The following is a 19,127-nucleotide window of genomic DNA, read 5'->3' on the forward strand; positions in this document are numbered from 1 at the left end:
CTCCGCCATGAAGATGTTAGCGTAGGTCGGGGCCACATTGGACCCCATGGCCACCCCACGCTTCTGCTGGTAGAAGGTGTCACCAAAGAGGAAATAATGCCTCCTCAGGACCACCTCCAGGAGGTTGAGGATCAACCGGCACGCCCCAGGAGAGGCTGTGCTGGCCAGGGCTACATCTATGACATTAAGCCCATATGCATGGTCAATAGATGTATATAATGATACAACATAAAAACTGACTAGCAAAAACTCCTTAGGTAATCTGATTTCACTCAATTTAGTCAGAAAGTGACCCGTGTCCCTAATGTAGGATGGTGCCGAGGTTGCTTGGTGGACACTCAGGTGAGACATAGAGGTGAATTAGGCTAAAGAGTGGCTATGTAAATACACATTCTCATTGGTCAGCTGGTACCATTGTCTGCAATTGGATACGCACTCGTTTTTACTATAAATTGATGTATGTTATCAGCCGAAACGTTGCCATGTGTATTGTTGCTTTGAAGTCCAAATAAAAGTCGATGATGTGAGATGCTGCTGATACCGTCTGCATTTATCTAGCCTGAGGATAGGTCATCAATGAGAGTAACTTGGAAGACCCCTTTAAGCCTACCTTTAATACAATGCACACCATATTATACACATGTGAAATCTTGTAATAAATTACCACGTTAGTTTTCTACTTTAGTCCTAAATTTATTCATACTAAACAAGACGTCTACTCATTATTTATATTCCCCCAACGACCAACAGGAAAATTGTACAGAACAACTTTGTTACTACATTAATCTATATTATATGTTAGGTTACTGGCTGTCAGGCCATATTCTCTACTGAATTTGATTTAACATGACCGAAATCTACTACTGGATGCTCACAAGTTGTTGGTTAACCCTGTGTGTTATTTGTATGTGATCGGCTGGGTGGTCACAGGAAAGTGAAATGTTGAGTATTTAACGTCTTGGCATAATTTTTAAAATTGTCACCCTACATGCTGAGAACAAAAGTACTATAAATATAATGAATTTAACATTAAATACATGAGGCACGGCATTAAAGTGTACCCATCACCTACACACAGTGGGGGAGGTCGAATGTTGAATAGAAAAATCTGAATTTCAACTGACAAGGGCGTGTAATGATGACCGCTGTGATTGAAAAATTCTGCAATCAGATGTCTATGGGTTTGGAGTGGCCATACACATTATATTAATGTTATTCAAACCACCAGTTTTGGTGGGACCAATGATCTAAAGTGTATTGAGGTGTCCCAATGCCCAGCAAATGTCAGGGGAAAGAAGGATCAAGCTTTTTCATTTCAACATACCCACTTTGTTCTTAGAGAGATAAGCTCCGAACAAAGGTGTCTGACAGCAGCTTACTTCCCTATTTCCGGTCAGAACACATGCATGCTTGGCTGATCCAAGCATGTATGCATATGATGGGGGGGGGGGGGGGTCAGCTGACAGCTGTCTGAGGTGTATGGTCAAACCTTTAGGGTCCATTCACACGTCCGCAATTTAAATAGGGTAACGGAATTGCGGACCCATTCATTTCTATGGGGCCGCACTTCCGGGTCCTCATTTCTGTTCCCGAAAAAAATAGAACATGTCCTATTCTTGTCATATTCTATTAGGCATATTCTATTAGTGCCGGCGATGTGCGGTCCGCAAAATGCGGAACGCACATTGCCGGTGTCCTTGTTTTGCAGATCCACGAATAAGTAGATTCACAAAACACAGTACGGACGTGTGAATGGAGCCTTAGCCTTATGTCTGAAAAAAAATCTGAATCAAGCACCTTAGGATGTTCATGTCCAATCCTTTCTTTCCCTCCAGAAAAGCAGTGTCAGCGGGAGCTGTGTATCTATCTAAAAATAATGAGGGCTTGTACGGGTAACTGCTGGACAATTATTAGGTCACCAGCTATTGTATGTCTATGGCTAGTTACATTTTTTATAGCCCATTGAATAACCATGACACGTGTTCCTAGCACTGTAAGAATGAGAACACAACACCATGTACAGGTAACTGGTACACTCTAGTCCCAGGCCATAATCCAGAGGGTTTGAGGACCCCGTATTGTGCTTGCATCTTCTGTCCAACTAGATGTGAGGCTCCCCAGATGTCTTCCTGGTGATATGTTCCAAATGTGCAGTTTCAGATGTGTCCAAGTGTATGTTGTATTTGGCCAAGATCTTGAGGATAGGGCGAAGTTTTAACCACCACTGCTGCTTGGGAAGACGATGTCTGAAAGCAAAAAAAAAGAATATAAATCACAATTAGCACAACTTGCGTAATTTGTGGCCTTGCTTTGCTGCTAACTATACATTGCCTTCAATTTGGTGCGGTCAGACTAGTAATCCTGCCTTGAGGTTTGTCCTTCATGTGTCACAAACAAAGATCAAAATTTCTTTATATATTTGTAGGCAGTTCGTCCAGTTTTAATGTATTTTACATGCTATACTGGGGAACTGCAAAATATTATCCCATTAAAAAAGCTGCCCCTGTGCCGCTTTATCTATGTATATTGCTTCTCTTTCACAGTAGCTGCCCCTGTGCCGCTTTATCTATGTATATTGCTTCTCTTTCACAGTAGCTGCCCCTGTGCCGCTTTATCTATGTATATTGCTTCTCTTTCACAGTAGCTGCCCCTGTGCCGCTTTATCTATGTATATTGCTTCTCTTTCACAGTAGCTGCCCCTGTGCCGCTTTATCTATGTATATTGCTTCTCTTTCACCCGAGCTGCCCCGATTTGCTGGGGCAGTGTTCTATGTATGCCCCCCTGTCCTAGCATCCCGGTGTCTTTACTGTTCTATGTAGGTCCTTCTCCCCATCTTACGTGTGCACATCTGCATTGGAGGGTCCATTAGAAGCCTCCACTGCAGATTCTGTCCAAAGTGCAGGACAAATACAGCAGCATTCATACAGTATACCAGCTAGGACACTCTTTTGGCATGCATCTGGCTAAGGCTAAACACTTCCGTTACAATAATACAACCACATGCATCTGTCATGAACCGATCCGGTTGTATAATATCCTATATAGCCAAGATGGATCCGTCATGAACACCATTGAAAGTCAATGGGGGACGGATCTGTTTCCTATTGTGTCAGAGAAAACTGATCCGTCCCCATTGACTTACATTGTGTGTCAGGATCCGTCTTGCTCTACACCACATCATTATTCTGTCCGTGATGGGGACGCAACCAAACGGAACGGAATGCATTTTGGTGCACTCTGTTTTGTTCGGTTCAGTTTTGTCCCCATTGACAATGAATCGGGAGGAAACTGAAGCGTTTTCATCCGCTATTGGGATCCTATGACTGATCTCAATAGTGGAAATGCTAGTGTGAAAGTAGCCTAAATAGTAGCCTCATTTACTAAAAACCAGCATTTCACCAGCCATTCTTAGTAAAAACTCTCTATTAATTTGTCCTATCTTCTGCTGTCAGTATGTCAGAACATGTTGGCTGGAGAAAATCTCTGGTGTAATGGGCACTCGTTTTCTGGCCGTCTCGCCCATGTCCTGCCAGCTCCAGCCCACTTTTTGGAGGAGAAGCAAGGGTGTCAGAATAAAACTAAAAATCAGCTGATTTTGTTGCCAAATGGCAATATTTGCAAAGTTTCCATGCCACAGAAATAGAGCTAAGATAATTGGTCTATGGGCATGTTAGACAAATATGGCGACTTGCCTGAAAACATGTGCTTGCCCATGAGAAACTTACAGGTTTGTTGACAACTATTATCATTAAAATCCAGTGATACAACATACTCAAAATCTGTTTCGACCTTCAGGTCCACCAGTGGCTGGAACACGAGACTTCTTTTGCGCATTCCCAACAAGCAGGCTGAATCGGCAGTATTGGCAAATATACGACCTGAAAGATGGAAGATGCTGCATTACAAGGGCAATACTGTGGACTGAGCGTGAAGACACAGGATAGGATTCCTGGAAACACGTACCATGTCTGGAACACTCCTTCACTTTTCCAGTCATCCACAGCACAGCCTTTGAACCCATTTTTGTGCCAAAGTTCCTATCGAATGGTGTAGGGGTGCCCCCCTTGACAGAAGAGGAAGGAGAGGTTATACGTTTCCATGCAGTAATATGGTTTCCATGCACAGAACTAATGAATCTTTAGCAGTTCTAGTGACGTCATGGATTTATCATTCTGCTTTCTGTGCCCGAATTATTCCTGGTGAAGACTATTTTGTCTGCAGCCATCACACCCGGCATTAGCTGGGGTCTTTATATTCTTTTGGTGCTGACATACAAAATTCAGCTCTATTTAACCCCTTAGGGACAAAGTCAAACAAAATCTTATCGCATTTTTTTTCACCCTACATTTTCAGGTAACTTCCGTTTGCAATATGAGAATTTGTTTCTCGCAGGACAGGTTGTATTTTAATGGCACCATTTAAATTTCCATATAGTGTACTGAAATCTTTTTTGTAGGGTGAAAACAAAAAAAAAAAACCTGCAATTCTGCCACTTTTTGTGGTGTTTGTTGTCGGTTTTTTTTCCTTTTTGTTTTTCACTCCCTGCCTTTCTGGGGCAATAACTTTTTTATTTTTTCATTCACATTACCATATATGAGGTTATTTTTTGCAGGACAAGTTGCACTTTCTAATTCCACCATTTAATATTGCATACGATGTAGTGCAGAGTTGTAAAAAAATCTAAATGGGTTGAAATTGGCCAAAAAACATTCTGCAACAGTTTTATGGGTTTTGTTTTTACGGCATTCCCTATACGTTAAAACTGACCAGTTACTTTCATCAGTACGATTACGGCAATACCGCATATGTATAATTTTTCTTGCGTTTTAAAGCTGAAAAATAAAATATTGCCATACTCTGACTCCTATAACTTTTTTGAAGTTATGTGTATGGAGATGTGTGAGGGCTCATTTTTTGCGGAACGATGTGTACTTTTCATTAATACCAAGTGTCTGACTTTTTGATCACTTTTTATTTTGGTGGTAGGTGAAGTGACCCAAAAATTCCGAATCCCCCCCCCCCCCCCCCCGTTTACTGTATGGGATAAATATTTTTATATTTTAATAGTACGTGCATTTTTTGCACCGGGCAATGCCCATGATGTGTATTTAAAAAAAAAAAAAATGTATGTATTTTTATTTACATTTTGGGGAAAGTGGGGTGATTTGAATTTTTACATATTTAAAAATAAAAAATAAATAGGGAACTATACCAAGCAATCATTAGGCCCCTTTCACATGAGCAAGTATTCCGTGTGGGTGCAATGCGTGATGCGAACGCATTGCGCACGCACTGAATCCGGACTCATTCATTTCAATGGGTCTGTGTACATGAGCGTTGGTTTTCACGCATCACTTGTGAGTTGCGTGAAAATTGCAGCATGCTCTATATTCACGTATTTCACGCTGGCCCCATAGAAGTGAATGCAAGCAAGTGCGGATGCGATGAGTTTTTCACGGATGGTTGCTAAGAGATGTTGTTTGTATACCTTCATTTTTTTATCACGCGTGTGCAAAACGCCTTAAATCGTATTGCAACCGCGCGGTAAAAACTGAACGCAATCGCATACAAATCTGAATGAACTTGCTTGCGAAATCGCGCATTTTTCACTGAACGCATCTGCAACGCATCTGGACCTAAACCGCTCACGCTTGTCTGCAAAGGCCCTTCTCTCATACACTTTAATGTATTAGCATGGGAATGTATGAGATATATATTGTGTGGTAGCCTCTTGTCACTCAGGAGGACAGAGGTTACCGTGCACTGAATCCGGCTCCCCTGGGGAGCCACAGCAAGCCCGGAAGCACACGCTTTTAGGTGTTTGACCATGGCATCTGAAGGGTTAAAAGCCATCAGCATTACAGCTGGTCCCGACGGCTATGCAGCAGGCACCTGGCGGCTATGGCGCCCGCTGCGCTCGTAAGCGAGCGCCATCTTTAAAGCCCTGACCAGCGCTGTACAAGTAAGCCACTGGTCGCGAAGGGGTTAAACTAGTAAAGGAGGGAGGGAGTTAAAAAATAAAATAAAAATTATATTTAAAAGCAAAGAGGACTTTGATAATACCTTTATTTTTCTTTTAGCCGTAGGGATTCTCCGTACTTCCTATTAAGCCTAGCTACAGGGCTTAACAGGCAGTTCGCTATGGCAGGCCTGGAAGACGTCACAAGGCCACAGGCTGCCAAATCAGCTGACCGGTATCCCATGATTTTGTTGTGGGGGTGCCTATTGGAGGTCAAAGGGGGCCCTTCCCATTAAATAACCTTCCAGATGCTGCGGTTGCTATATTACTGTACACAACTAGAACCCACCACGTATGGTGCAGGCTCAGCTTGTGATCTCTATGTGCTGCCTAATCCTGGATTACATAGTGCAAACACAAAAGTTACACATCGAATACCATTCAAATAATTTTTGCTTTTTTTAAATACTTTATTTATTTATTTTTATATCAGGGGCAGGGCTGGAGGCTATAGTTGGGGCTATTTATTGATTTGAATTATTTATTTTAGCCATTTTAACGCCCATAAGGTCAAATGCCTTTGGGGCATTTAAAAAAATGTGTTGCTGTTTTTCCTTGTATCTGGGGCAGACCTTTTGTGGTAACCCAGTTAAAGGGAGAATATAGCCTCCTGACATACACTGCAGAGCTGATATGGGTCTGCTGTAGGTGCTCAGTGATCATGTGACAGGAGTCTGTAGTGTCATGGCTGCTTCTTGATCTGTATATACACAGCGTTCATTAAAAGGGGTTTTGTCAGTTCAGCAAATGGAATTTATCATTTAGAGAAAGTTAATACAAGGCACTTACTAATGTAATGTGATTGTCAATATTGCTTCCTTTGCTGGCTGGATTAATTTTTCTATCACATTATACACTGCTCGTATCCATGGTTACAACCATCCTGCAATCCATCAGTGCTTGCACACTATAGGAAAAAGTGCTGGCCTCTCTGGTGGCCGGGACTGTGCGAGTGCACATAGGCTAGTGCTTTTTCCTATAGTGTGCAAGTACGATCACAACTGCTGGATTGCAGGGTGGTCGTAACCATGGATAATGTGACCAAGCCAGCAAAGGAAGCCATATGGATAATAACAATACATTAGCAAGTGCCTCGTATTAACTTTTGTATTTGCTGAATTGAGACAACCCCTTTAAGCCCTGTGTATCTTGTGATCTGGAATGCAGGGATGGTAAACGGTCACTGCCTTCTCTATGAGAAGTCTAGCTGTTTCTAACAGAAATGTCCATGAAGAGCTATGTGTGAACCAGTTGGATATGTTAAGTCGTTTGGCAGTCCACTATGGTTAGAATACGGTACTTTAAAACCCCAAATTAACATAAAATAGATTTTGGATATCCTGGGGTTTATTTTTGGCATAGAGATTAGTTTATTGAACAGTATGGGTGTTAGGGTTAGGCTGCTAAACAACACAGTGCAGTACAGCTAACCATGTGACGGCACTTTTAGGAAACCTCATCCGTGTGCAATTGCACGTACTAAGCAGCCACCACCTTATGATGCGACTGTCCATCAGTATTTTACACCTGTAAGCTTTGTAGCTTGTAGATTATTACGTTAAAGGGTTTGTGCAGCAATAGATATCGATGACCTATTCTCAGGATAGGACATCAATATCTGATCACCCGCCCCCACGCCGATCAGCTGTTTGAAGACGAGGCGGCGCTCCACCCCTGATAGAACATGTCCTATTATTGTCTGCATAACAGACAAGGATAGTACTGTTCTATCTTTGAACGGAACGTAAAAACAAAAACAGAAGGCATACGGAGTACCTTCCGTTTTTTTTGCGGATCCATTGAAATTAATGGTTCCGTATAAGGAACGCAAAAAAAGGAACGGAAACTGAAGAAAAAAAACTTTGTGTGCAAGAGGCCTTAACCGGTCATTGAAGAAGTAAGTGTTATCTCTCTAGTGGCTTTCAGGGTTAGAGCAGTTCCCTCAGCTTGCTGACTATTACTCCCTATGCTCAGAGAATCCATCTCCTGCCTCAAAAAGGTCTGCTGGCATCTTCTAACAGCAGCTAGGATAGTAATCCCATGTCACAGTAAATCTAAGACATCACCCAAATGGTACGTGGAAATCAAGAGGACCTTTTATAGTCTTTGCCCTTGTCTATGACGGACATCAGGATATTGCTAACCCTTTACCTGTGAATTCAGCAGATCCTGTAATATGTAGTGATAATGTATGCACTGTTTAGGTGACCAACCATTGCAACCTTCTTACCTGCTGCATGTGACCCAGAACATTTTTTCTACTGTCAAAGATGCCCTTTCCTTCCTCTGAATACAAATTAAATATAAAGTCGGTTGTGTAATTTTCACTGCACTTTTCATTCCTATCATGACAAAAAACATAGTTAAGGTAACTCATCATATACATGTAGCTCCATGCAGAAAATCTGTTAGGACACTTGTAAAGAGCACAGGTAAATAGTCTTCCTGCATACAGTAGTCACAATCTGAGAACCCAGGGAATAGGTCTATTAGAAATGACTTCTTTAAAACTCTTAAGGCCCTTTTACACTTAATACTTACACCAAAGGTCTTCCAAAAACAGGTATGACTAAAGGCCCCTTTACACTGCTCAACTGCGCAGAAGCGTTAATTCCCGACAATCGCCTGCTCGTCAGTGACGGAGACTGCTGTATTTACATGCAGCGATCTCCTTCACAGTATGGGGAGGAGTGATCGCTAATGCCATCGCTTGTCCCCATACAGAATCATTGTTTGCTGGCAGCAGAGTGCTGTTGAGATGGCATGATCTGCTGCCGGCAAGCAGTGTTTTAGGTGTCCACAGGAAAGATCCCATTGCCTAATGAACGAGCCTTTACACAGGCAGATTATCACTAACTAGTAAGGTTGAGTAAATCTGGTTCGGATTGCTGTATCCGAATCGGATTCTTTTAAATACTACTTTAATAATATGGGCTCCGTCTTACTTAAAATGTATGTCCTCCACAGAGGTCTTTCTGATGTTTCTGCAAATATCGCAAGACTTACTTTGTCTCACTTCTATCACGTCACTTTGTTTATTGGCATAAATTACTGTATCCGAATAAGACGCTGAACAACGTTAATGAGGCATGAAGAAGAGTTCAGCTTAGAAAAAATTTAAAAAAATCCACAGCACTCAAGAGTTCAGCTTAGTTACGTACCTTAAAATTAAGCCTCTTTTCACTGTAGTCTTCATTTTTTCTGTGAGATGTTCAACATTTACCTGTTACAAAAACAGAACAATGTTTAGTATCATAACCGTACATTACATAAAAAAAAAAAGAATATATATATATATATATATATATATATATCTCAATGCAATTTGTTCAAGATTGGTCTTTCTTTAAATTCCAAGGTGGGGAACTATACTAGGGCTGTATTACGCCAACAGATTATCTGACCAACTTCTGTTCAATCAGACCAATAGTTGGTGTGTATAACAAAAGATCTGTGTGTGTAATTGACCATCTGACCAATGATTGGTCAGAAAATCTGTCTGATAATCTGTTGATGTAATACAGCCCTTACTCCCCATCACTTCTGGCCCCCACATATAAACGTCCTGTATGGACAGTCATGTGTACCACTGTAACCAGTGATAAGCCACATGTCCCCCAAACGGCACATTATTGCAGGGTCACATACTCTTCGGGGACAGGCTAGTCCGCAGCGGCTCACCTGACCCAATCCATGCAGGTAGTTTACATGTGGGGGCCGGAAATGCAGTGAAGACAGCCTGTGATCTATAAAACCAGAGTACAGCCGTGAGGGACAAATAAGTATAGTCCCCTTCACAGGTCCTGCTGGGTAAGGATTTGAAATAAATATATATGACAACCCCTTTAACCACCTAACAGCAGGGGGAAGGGGGGCTGCTTTAGCTGCATGTTTCTGGATTGGTAGCAGCTAGAGACATAGGCCTGGTCTTGTTTGAAAGCTGGCAGTCCAATCTTTCACACAATACCAGAATGACAGCATTTAGCAACATCAGCAGGAGATATCCCAGTTAGAAATCAAATTGGGAATAAACACTGTAAAATCTGCATTTACTTTCACTTTCAGCTGCATTCACTGTCATCCCGATTTCTAACAGGGATTTCTTCCAATGTAGTTGAGATAATGCTGTGATTCTGGTATTGTTTGAAAGCTTGAAATTACTGCTTTCAAACAAGACCCCTCTGTAGCTGCTACCAATCCAGAGATATGAGCAGGAAAAGAAGCCCTCGCTCCTCCTCCTGCTGCTGGAGAACTTGGGCAGAACTCTAAAAAGGTTAATACAGCACTCAAGAGAATGCCACGCTGACACCACTGCTGTACATTTACATTTGGACATTTCTTAAAATTATACATATCTCAAGCAGAAACATCAAACAAAAATTAGAACAATGCAGCAACCCTGAGGGTTATCCAAAAAGATTAATCTGTGGATGTTTTGCGTGGACTGCATTAGTTCTTCTGGTCTTATCAATCAAGGTGAAGACTGAGAGAACTCAGAAAGCCTAGGAACACATGCAACTGAGAAAATCACCTGTTCTATTGTTTGGTCATTGACATCCCAGAACCAAAAAATGGAAGGTGTGAAGAATTCTTTTGTGATTTTGTATTACCTGTAAATCATGTATAGAAAATGACTCTTCATAGATGTAAGCAGCGTCGGCACCTGCAGCAAAGCCCGCCATGGTGGCTAAATATCCACAGTATCCTCCCATGGTCTCAATAATGAATACTCTCCTCTTTGTCCCAGCAGCTGACTGCTTGATCCGATCGCATGTCTACAGAGACAGATAATACATTTACATACAAACAGAAAAAGGGTCCATGCTGAATGCTGACAGATGATATATATTTTTTAGAGATCTTATTAAAAAAACAAAACAAAAAAAAAACATAGGTGCCAAAGGAAAGAGTGTCTGCCACCTTGTACAATCCCTGTAAATATCAATGACGAGTGTCAAGGAACGTTTCCTGGGAAAGTCCCCATGGAGTAGACTTACCACAGGCTGAGAACCTAGGTCTTTGAACTCTTGATATAGAACAGAACATAAATTGCATATATATAGTGTTTGTCGGGCACTCGCAACAATGGTTCACTCAGAGAGCAGGAGATTTAAATATAAAATCCTATTTTATTTATTATTATTTTTTTATTCTTTATTTATGTGTATTCGCAAATACAGTTAAGGTTACAACATGTTAATCTACAGGTAAAAGGATGGATATGCTGACACCTGGCCAACAACAAGTCATAAGTAACACATTTACATCCTGTCTAAATGTATGTATGATACAACAGCCGTCTTATTAAAGGACTAGCATGAGAAAGCAATACAACCACTCAGTGAGCGGTACAAAATATTAGAACTTAATCCAACTAAATTAAAGGAGGAATAAGAGAAGGGGGGGGGTCATAATAATGACTGAACAGATCGAGGGGGATAACAAGACTAACACACAGGAGGAAAGGTAGGCCAAATAATGTAAGAAAAGACAGTAATAGGATGAAGCAAGTAACAGGGGTAGAAATAACCTCTTCAGGTCAGTAAGGATTGGTATTCTGAGGAGTCTTGAAAGACAAACCAAGGAGTCCAGGCAGTAACATAAGCTTTATGATTATTCTTCATTAACGTCATGAGTTCCTCCATTCTCTGTACCCAAAGCTCAGTGGCAGGTGGAACAGGAGATTTCCATTTTGCTAGGATACAGGACCTAGCTGCAATGACCAAATGGCGCAAGCAGGACCAACTGAGTAAGCTTAAGGGTAAGTCCCAAAAAAATAATAAGAAACCTGGCGTGTTTGATACGGAAAAGGCCTATTTTATTGTTCTATAAACATATATATTAGGTTTGACGATTACAAAAAATATACATAAAAACACTAAATAAAAGATAATGAGTAATACATAAAACTTTGAAACTTCTATGACACACTGTTGGTTTACTCCTATAACATACAATTAAGAAAGCTCCTATGATACACTGTTGCTGGGAGTTGGTGGTATATTTTTCTTATGACCAACTATTAGTAAAAGTTGCTAGTGTATTATGTTTTGGACACTAGATGGCGCTTGTGTTGTACTTTCAGCTTGAGCTGCAATGTATTTTTCGGCTGCAATGTATTTATTATCAGCCAGATGGCGCTAGTCCTTGCAGTCATAGGTAATTGCTTGCAAAGTTCAGCTGTGTACAGATCCTACTCGTAAATGATTACTTGCAGAGTTTAGTTGGAAATGTTATATGCATATCAAGTGTTACTTGAGATTATTCAAAAGTCAAAACGTTGATTTATCGTCTATGGAAAGGTGCACATGTGCATTTTATATGGATCTGTCCATGGAGGTAAATAATTTAAGTGCAGAGTCTTAATGTGCTATATAGCCTTTTAACTGTCGTGGCGTCCCACGTGTTAATATAATATTAAATACCTCTTGTTGCCCTTGATGGCTTTGTCTTGATGCCAGGTTTATTACTTCTCATTCCTAATAGGTCGGCTTGGCTTCAGGTCTCTACTATTTCATATTAAACCCACATGGAGGCATGATGAAATCCTACATACAGGAAGGCCTTGAACAATAGAGACTTGAAGCCAAGCCGACCTTTTGGGAATCAGAAGTAATAAGCCTGGTATCAAGACAAAGCCATCAAGGGCAACAAGAGGTATTTAATATTATATTAACACGTGGGACGCCGCGACAGTTAAAAGGCTATATAGCACAATAAGACTGTACACTTAAATTATTTACCTCCATGGACAGATCCATATAAAATGCACATGTGCACCTCTCCATAGAGGATAAATCAACGTTTTGACTTTTCAATAATCTCAAGTAACACTTGATATGCATATACATTTTCCAACTAAACTCTGCAAGTAATCTATGAGTAGGATCTGTACACAGCTGATGTGAAGTACATTGCAGCCAAAAAATACATTGCCGTTCAAACTGAAAGTACAACACAAGCGCCATCTAGTGTCCAAAACATAATACACTAGCAACTTTTACTAATAGTTGGTCATAAGAAAAATATACCACCAACTCTCACCAACAGTGTATCATAGGAGCTTTATTAATTGTATGTTATAGGAGTAAACCAACAGTGTGTCATAGAAGTTTAAAAGTTTTATGTATTACTCATTATCTTTAATTTAGTGTTTTTATGTATATTGTATGTATATTTTTTGTAATCGCCAAACCTAATATATATATGTTTATAGAACAATAAAATAGGATTTTATATTTCAATCTCCTGCTCTCTGAGTGAACCATTGTTGCGAGTGCCCGACAAACACTATATATGCAATTTATTTCTTTTTCCTGACAGGGTGAGTCAGTCTTGTCAAAGGCACCCACCCTACCCTCGCTAGCGGGTGAGCCTTTTCAAACAAAATTAATTTGACAATAGAACAGAACATGTTAAAAGTTGTGTTGAGCGAACTTGTGTTTTAAGTTCGGCATCTAAAGTTCGGGTTATCGAAGAATCACAATATGGATTCCGCTACTACGGGTCATAACTGAATTTAGAATCCATAACGCAATTCTTCGATAACCTGAACTTTAGACGCCGAACTTAAAACACAAGTTCGCTCAACACTAGTTAAGAGGTCTACTAACACTAGAGACTATGACTGTTCCATGCTCTGACGCATGTCCACATCATCAGAATTTCCAGACCAATGGTGGATTTACATGGCCCGACAGGTTGGCAGATTATCGGGGACGAACGTTCTGCTCGATCCCGAAAATCTACACGTTTGAAGGTGAAGCCTATCACCTGATGAACAAGCGAAACACTCGTTCTTTGGGGTGAAATTGTCGTTCGTGCAGGCACCTAAATTATCGTTTGTGGGCTGGAGATCGTGCTGGCTAAACACTCTGCTGCACAGATGCAATGCAGCTGTATGAGGTCGAGCGCTCACAAAAGCAATCCCTCGTTCTCATAATGTGATGCCATGTTAATGTCATGCGGAGACTTAGGCTGGTTTTACATGAGCAAGTTTAATGCGTTGAACTTGCAGCGTGTCTGCGAGAACTCCCGTCCTCAACTACGTAGTACTGATCACATAGCATTGAATGTATTGAATAACACTGACAGCATTATGTCAGTGTTCTAGAATACATTACAGAACAAAAAAAAATCATTGGCAAGACAATCACTCTTTCTTTTTTAGCAATTTGTGCTACAGCAGATCCTGTCACCAGTTGTCTTTACTTGGACTGCTTTTGGTAGGTACTAACCCCTACATACCAACCCACCAAGGTGGAGGCAAATACTTACTGTAGTAATTGTGTTAAGGGCTGTATCGGCCCCAATGCTGAAGTCTGATCCAGGTACATTGTTTGAAACAGTGGCTGGAATAACAACAAGTGGTATACACAGCTCTTCATACTTGGAACGTGCTTCCATCAGCTCCAATGAGCCTGTGAAGGCCTGCAGGAAACACACATTACAAAGAAATGAGAAAACAGGTGAAGGCATTTGCTAAATGAATTATGGTTTATGGGCACATTTGCGTTATGGAATTTTTGGAAGGTTCCAGATAAGAAGCTATTCATTCCCAAAACTCTTAAACGTAGACTACCATTTAATGAGGAAGACCAGGCACTACTAACTCAATGCCCTAAAGTCAACAAATCTTTGACCAAACTGGTTAAAAATACAAATGCGTCACCCTTCGAGGACAAGGGTTCCTTAAAGGAGCCCATGGATAAGAAGGTAGACGTTTAAAGTCTGTTTAAACCTAATTTAGCAGCGACCTTTGTTGAAAGATCTCTTAAGAAATGGCTAGGCCAGCTCGGGTCTCTGCTGAAGGAAAACACCCCTTATGATGCTCTGAAGGATTCCTTTCCTCTACTGCTAAAGGCAGTTGATTTTCTTTCGGATGCTATTGTAGAATCCGTGAGAATGACAGCTAGGTCTACAGCCCTGTTGGTTGTAGCAAGGAGGGCTCTATGGTTGAAATTGGGGGAGGGAGATGTGTCTTCCAAAATAAAACTATGTGGCCTTCCTTTTCATCGTGAAATGTTGTTTGGGCAGGGTCTAGAAAAAATCCTAGAGAAGGCATCAGACTTCAAAAAATGCTCAGTGTTCAGTCAGTTATTTCCATCAGCAATTCTGGGCCAAAACCAGATATGGGTAAAAAAAAAAACACAGACTAAGAGCAAATCTTTGCACTTACTGTGTGAAAGTGGCCATAGGAATATGACTGAACATACTGTATGAAAGGTTCAAACAAAATGGCCTTGCCACGAGGAGAACATTGTAACATCACTGAGTGTTTAGTGTCCATGTACTGTAACATCGGTGTGAATTATCCTCGTATTATGATGGTTTATTACGGTATAATAGTTGTAAGGATGGGCACTCTAATATCTGGATCGCAGAGTAGGCAATGTGACAGTAATTTATTTATAACAATGCAAGTATCAACCAAAACAGATCAAAATCCTATTAAAACGCAATACATAAATAAAATTGATAAATATACTTGATAAAATATGCTGCAAATAGATCCACTGGTATTACTAATAAGTGAGGATATAGGCCTAATAGTACTGGCCAAGGATCATGGATATGGCAACCGTAGGTTCTGATTGTGTACAGACTATATTGCCAAGTATATTTGATTCTCTGGAGCAATGGCTGCAACCGATTAATAACTCCACACTGTCAAATAAAACGTGAAATAAGTGACCGATGCATAACCGGTGGTCGGTTGCAGCCATTGCTCCAGAGAATCAAATATACTTGGCAATATAGTCTGTACACAATCAGAACCTACGGTTGCCATATCCATGATCCTTGGCCAGTACTATTAGGCCTATATCCTCACTTATTAGTAATACCAGTGGATCTATTTGCAGCATATTTTATCAAGTATATTTATCAATTTTATTAATTTTATTTATGTATTGCGTTTTAATAGGATTTTGATCTGTTTTGGTTGATACTTGCATTGTTATAAATAAATTACTGTCACATTGCCTACTCTGCGATCCAGATATTAGAGTGCCCATCCTTACAACTATTATTGCTTTATTTCTGGTGATCGGGGTACGACATCGGGGTGGAGCACCTTGCCAGCAGGAACCAGGGGTGAGCCGACCTTTACCATATTTTCACATTTACTATTAACGTACCCAATAAGGTCAGAGCTCCCTCTGCTTCTATAATGGATATCTGGACTCACATAGAAAGCAAGCGACAAAAGGTAGAGACATACAGGTTTGATGATTCCAGTACTCATGACCTAAACATTATTGGATGTGAGAAGCCATTGGAAGACATATTCAGGGAACTTGAACCACTGTTGCTCAAACAACTTAGACAACAGTGGGAAATCAAGTCGCTGAAATTATGTATTGAGGAGAAAAGAATCCCTAAGGGATTAATGCTATCCAAGATCCCTGCACAAGATTTGTGCAATGAGGAATTTAAGAAAGAATGGGAAGCATTACTACTCTCCCAATCCATAATGTTGGTACAACTCATTATTAAAAGGAGATGTAAAATCCTGGAAGAGTTAAACGAGAAAATAAAACAAATTAAAATTGTGGTCGATAAGCTACCAGCCAGTGAGGAGCTAACTATGTGGCAGGAACGTTTATGCAAAAGTCTTGATAAGATGGAGTCAGAGATAATTAATAGGAAAACTAGAAAATATAGATTTAATGCCAAACCAACAGAAGATTACAATTATAGAGCAAACTCGCAGGAAGTAGATTCAGATATTAGAGCTTTGGGCCATTCTGATGACAATGATTATCCTCCTAGATATACAATCCCTGTGAGCAACAGATTTGAGACATTTAATTATAACCATTTTTTAGACAGGACTCCACCCCATCACAAGACAAGAATGAGACAGAGATCACAGACCCCCAACGACAAGTATGTCCAACCTCAACAGATAGGAGTACACCACAGTATGAGAACCAGACACAGATCACGCTCACCATCCAGAGATCAGATTCACCGACAGGGAATGCCGACACACACATAGAACTTGAGGAACAGGCCAGAAGATCAGGAGCCACAACAGAGGATCAGGCCCTCACAGAATCACAGACATCAATACATACCCAAACATTTGAGAGAGGGAACACACAGATATCAACGGAACCTAGATCTAAGAGAAAGACACGAAGATCCCAAAGAAAAAAGAGGACCTTACAACAAACACAGATAGTTGAATCAGAAGCAATAGTAAACCTCAGTTCCGTGGTCTTGACTGATTCCCAGACAAGACTACTAAACAGGGGCCTCAAATTTGCACCGACAGCTAAATTGAACAAATTTGACACCTATGTGGGTATAGAGAAATTTGTGAGGAAACTGTTTGAAAAAATATTTCCTGAAAAATCCCACCTTAAAGAATATAGTTGAATGTGAAGATACAGAGATTAAACATACATCTCTCAGACCTAAATTAAAGAAGTTCCCAAGACAGGAGATAGGTGCTGAGATTTGTCCCAGTACATAGACCAACTTATCCAACCAATAGTGAAGACCACTCCAGCTTATCTGAAAGACACCACCCAGATTGTCCAGATTCTGGAAAATCTGAAGGTGGAGCCACATTGGCTGATAGGGACTTTGGATGTCCAATCCCTCTACACCGTGATTGAGCATGAACAGGGCACCAATAGTATGAGTTTGCAATTGAGAAACCATGGTAGTCTTAAAGAGAAACAGATTGATTTCTTGGTGGAAGGTGTGAAACATATACTAATGCATAATTATTTTTTCTTTGAGGGGGCCTTTTATCTCCAGATTCGGGGCACTGCCATGGGCACCAGATTCGCCCCCAGCTATGCCAACCTTTTTATGGCACAATGGGAACAGGAGACCATCTCACCCAGGCTGGGGTCGGATCTGGTGCTCTGGCAGCGCTACATCGATGATATAATTTTTATTTGGCAGGGAGATACAACTAGCCTCCACACCTTCCTAGAAGAAATCAATATAAATAAATATAACTTGCATTTCTCCTCCAATATTAATCAAGACTCCATTGAATTCATTGATTTACGGATTACCACCCAGATGGACCACTTTGTGTGTACCACCTTTCAGAAAAAGGTAGCTAAGAACAGCTTCATCCTCTTCTCTAGCTGTCACTTGCCCTCTTGGCTATTGAATATACCAACTGGCCAGTTCCGAAGAATTAAGAGGAACTGTACAAAATCAGTCAGAGTTTGAGGAAGAGGCTATTAATATGAAAGATACATTTTTGGCAAAAGACTATCCAGAGACAGTAGTCGAGAACGCTCTAAAAAAGGTCAGATTGATGGATAGGAGAAAATTCTTTGAAACTAATCAAGAGAAGATTGATAAGCCCAAGGAGGACGATAAATTCCGCATTATACTGCCCTATAGTGCACAGCATAAGAAAATTGAGCAAAGTATCAAAAATCATTGGCACCTAATCCAAAAGGATAAAACTATAGGTCCCCTGATCCCACCAGTACCGGAGATTGTGTATACGAAGGCCCCTAATTTAGGTCTGAAGGTAGCACCATCAATAAAACAAATTACAAGAGAAACCGGTTCTATTAACAAATGGTTAAATAGGAGTGGGTTCTATAGATGTGGATGCTGTGTGAACTGTAAAAATACGTCCTTTGCAAAGAAGACCCAATGGGTAAAATCAACACAAAATACCTTTGAAGTTGAGATAAAGACTCTTCTCACATGCAACAGTTCAAATGTCATCTACATTATCGAATGCTCATGTGCAAAACAATATATAGGCAGGACCAAAAGACCCTTAAGAATTAAGATAGCAGGACATATAAATAACATTAAAAAGGGCTATGAAAAACATGTACTATCCAAACACTTCAAAACGGTACACAATCAAGACCCTAAAACTCTGACCTTTGCAGCTTTTGAACAGATAGAGAGCAATTGGAGGGGAGGCAACCACATTGCCCGAATGTCTAGGGCTGAATCTAGAAGAATTTTTGAATTTGGCAGCCTGGCTCCGGCTGGGCTCAATGCGGAATTGGAAATATTTGGATTCCTGTGAGGGGTCGGACGCCTTCGGCCCATGAGGGGTACTAGTCGGGCTGTCTATCAGCACTATGACCCCTCCTGAGCTGCAGG

The 19,127-nt window shown here is 40.7% G+C and overlaps 1 protein-coding gene across 3 annotated transcripts in view; it reads right to left on the reverse strand.

Moving 5' to 3' along the window:
• Nucleotides 1-672: 672 nt before the first annotated feature.
• The window catches only part of PFKM (phosphofructokinase, muscle), an 82,855-nt gene continuing 64,400 nt past the window's right edge, over nucleotides 673-19,127 (reverse strand). For all 3 annotated transcript variants that reach the window (XM_044284528.1, XM_044284529.1, XM_044284530.1), the window contains exons 18-24: nucleotides 14,298-14,450; nucleotides 10,631-10,795; nucleotides 9,182-9,243; nucleotides 8,251-8,362; nucleotides 3,965-4,064; nucleotides 3,774-3,879; nucleotides 673-2,246 (exon numbers count right to left, since the gene is read on the reverse strand). In XM_044284528.1, the coding sequence (XP_044140463.1) occupies nucleotides 2,102-2,246; nucleotides 3,774-3,879; nucleotides 3,965-4,064; nucleotides 8,251-8,362; nucleotides 9,182-9,243; nucleotides 10,631-10,795; nucleotides 14,298-14,450 (843 nt within the window). In that variant the 3' untranslated portion in view covers nucleotides 673-2,101. The remainder of the gene's footprint in view (nucleotides 2,247-3,773; nucleotides 3,880-3,964; nucleotides 4,065-8,250; nucleotides 8,363-9,181; nucleotides 9,244-10,630; nucleotides 10,796-14,297; nucleotides 14,451-19,127) is intronic.

The sequence above is a fragment of the Bufo gargarizans genome, chromosome 3 (genome assembly GCF_014858855.1).
Source record: "Bufo gargarizans isolate SCDJY-AF-19 chromosome 3, ASM1485885v1, whole genome shotgun sequence".
Lineage (NCBI taxonomy): Eukaryota > Metazoa > Chordata > Amphibia > Anura > Bufonidae > Bufo > Bufo gargarizans.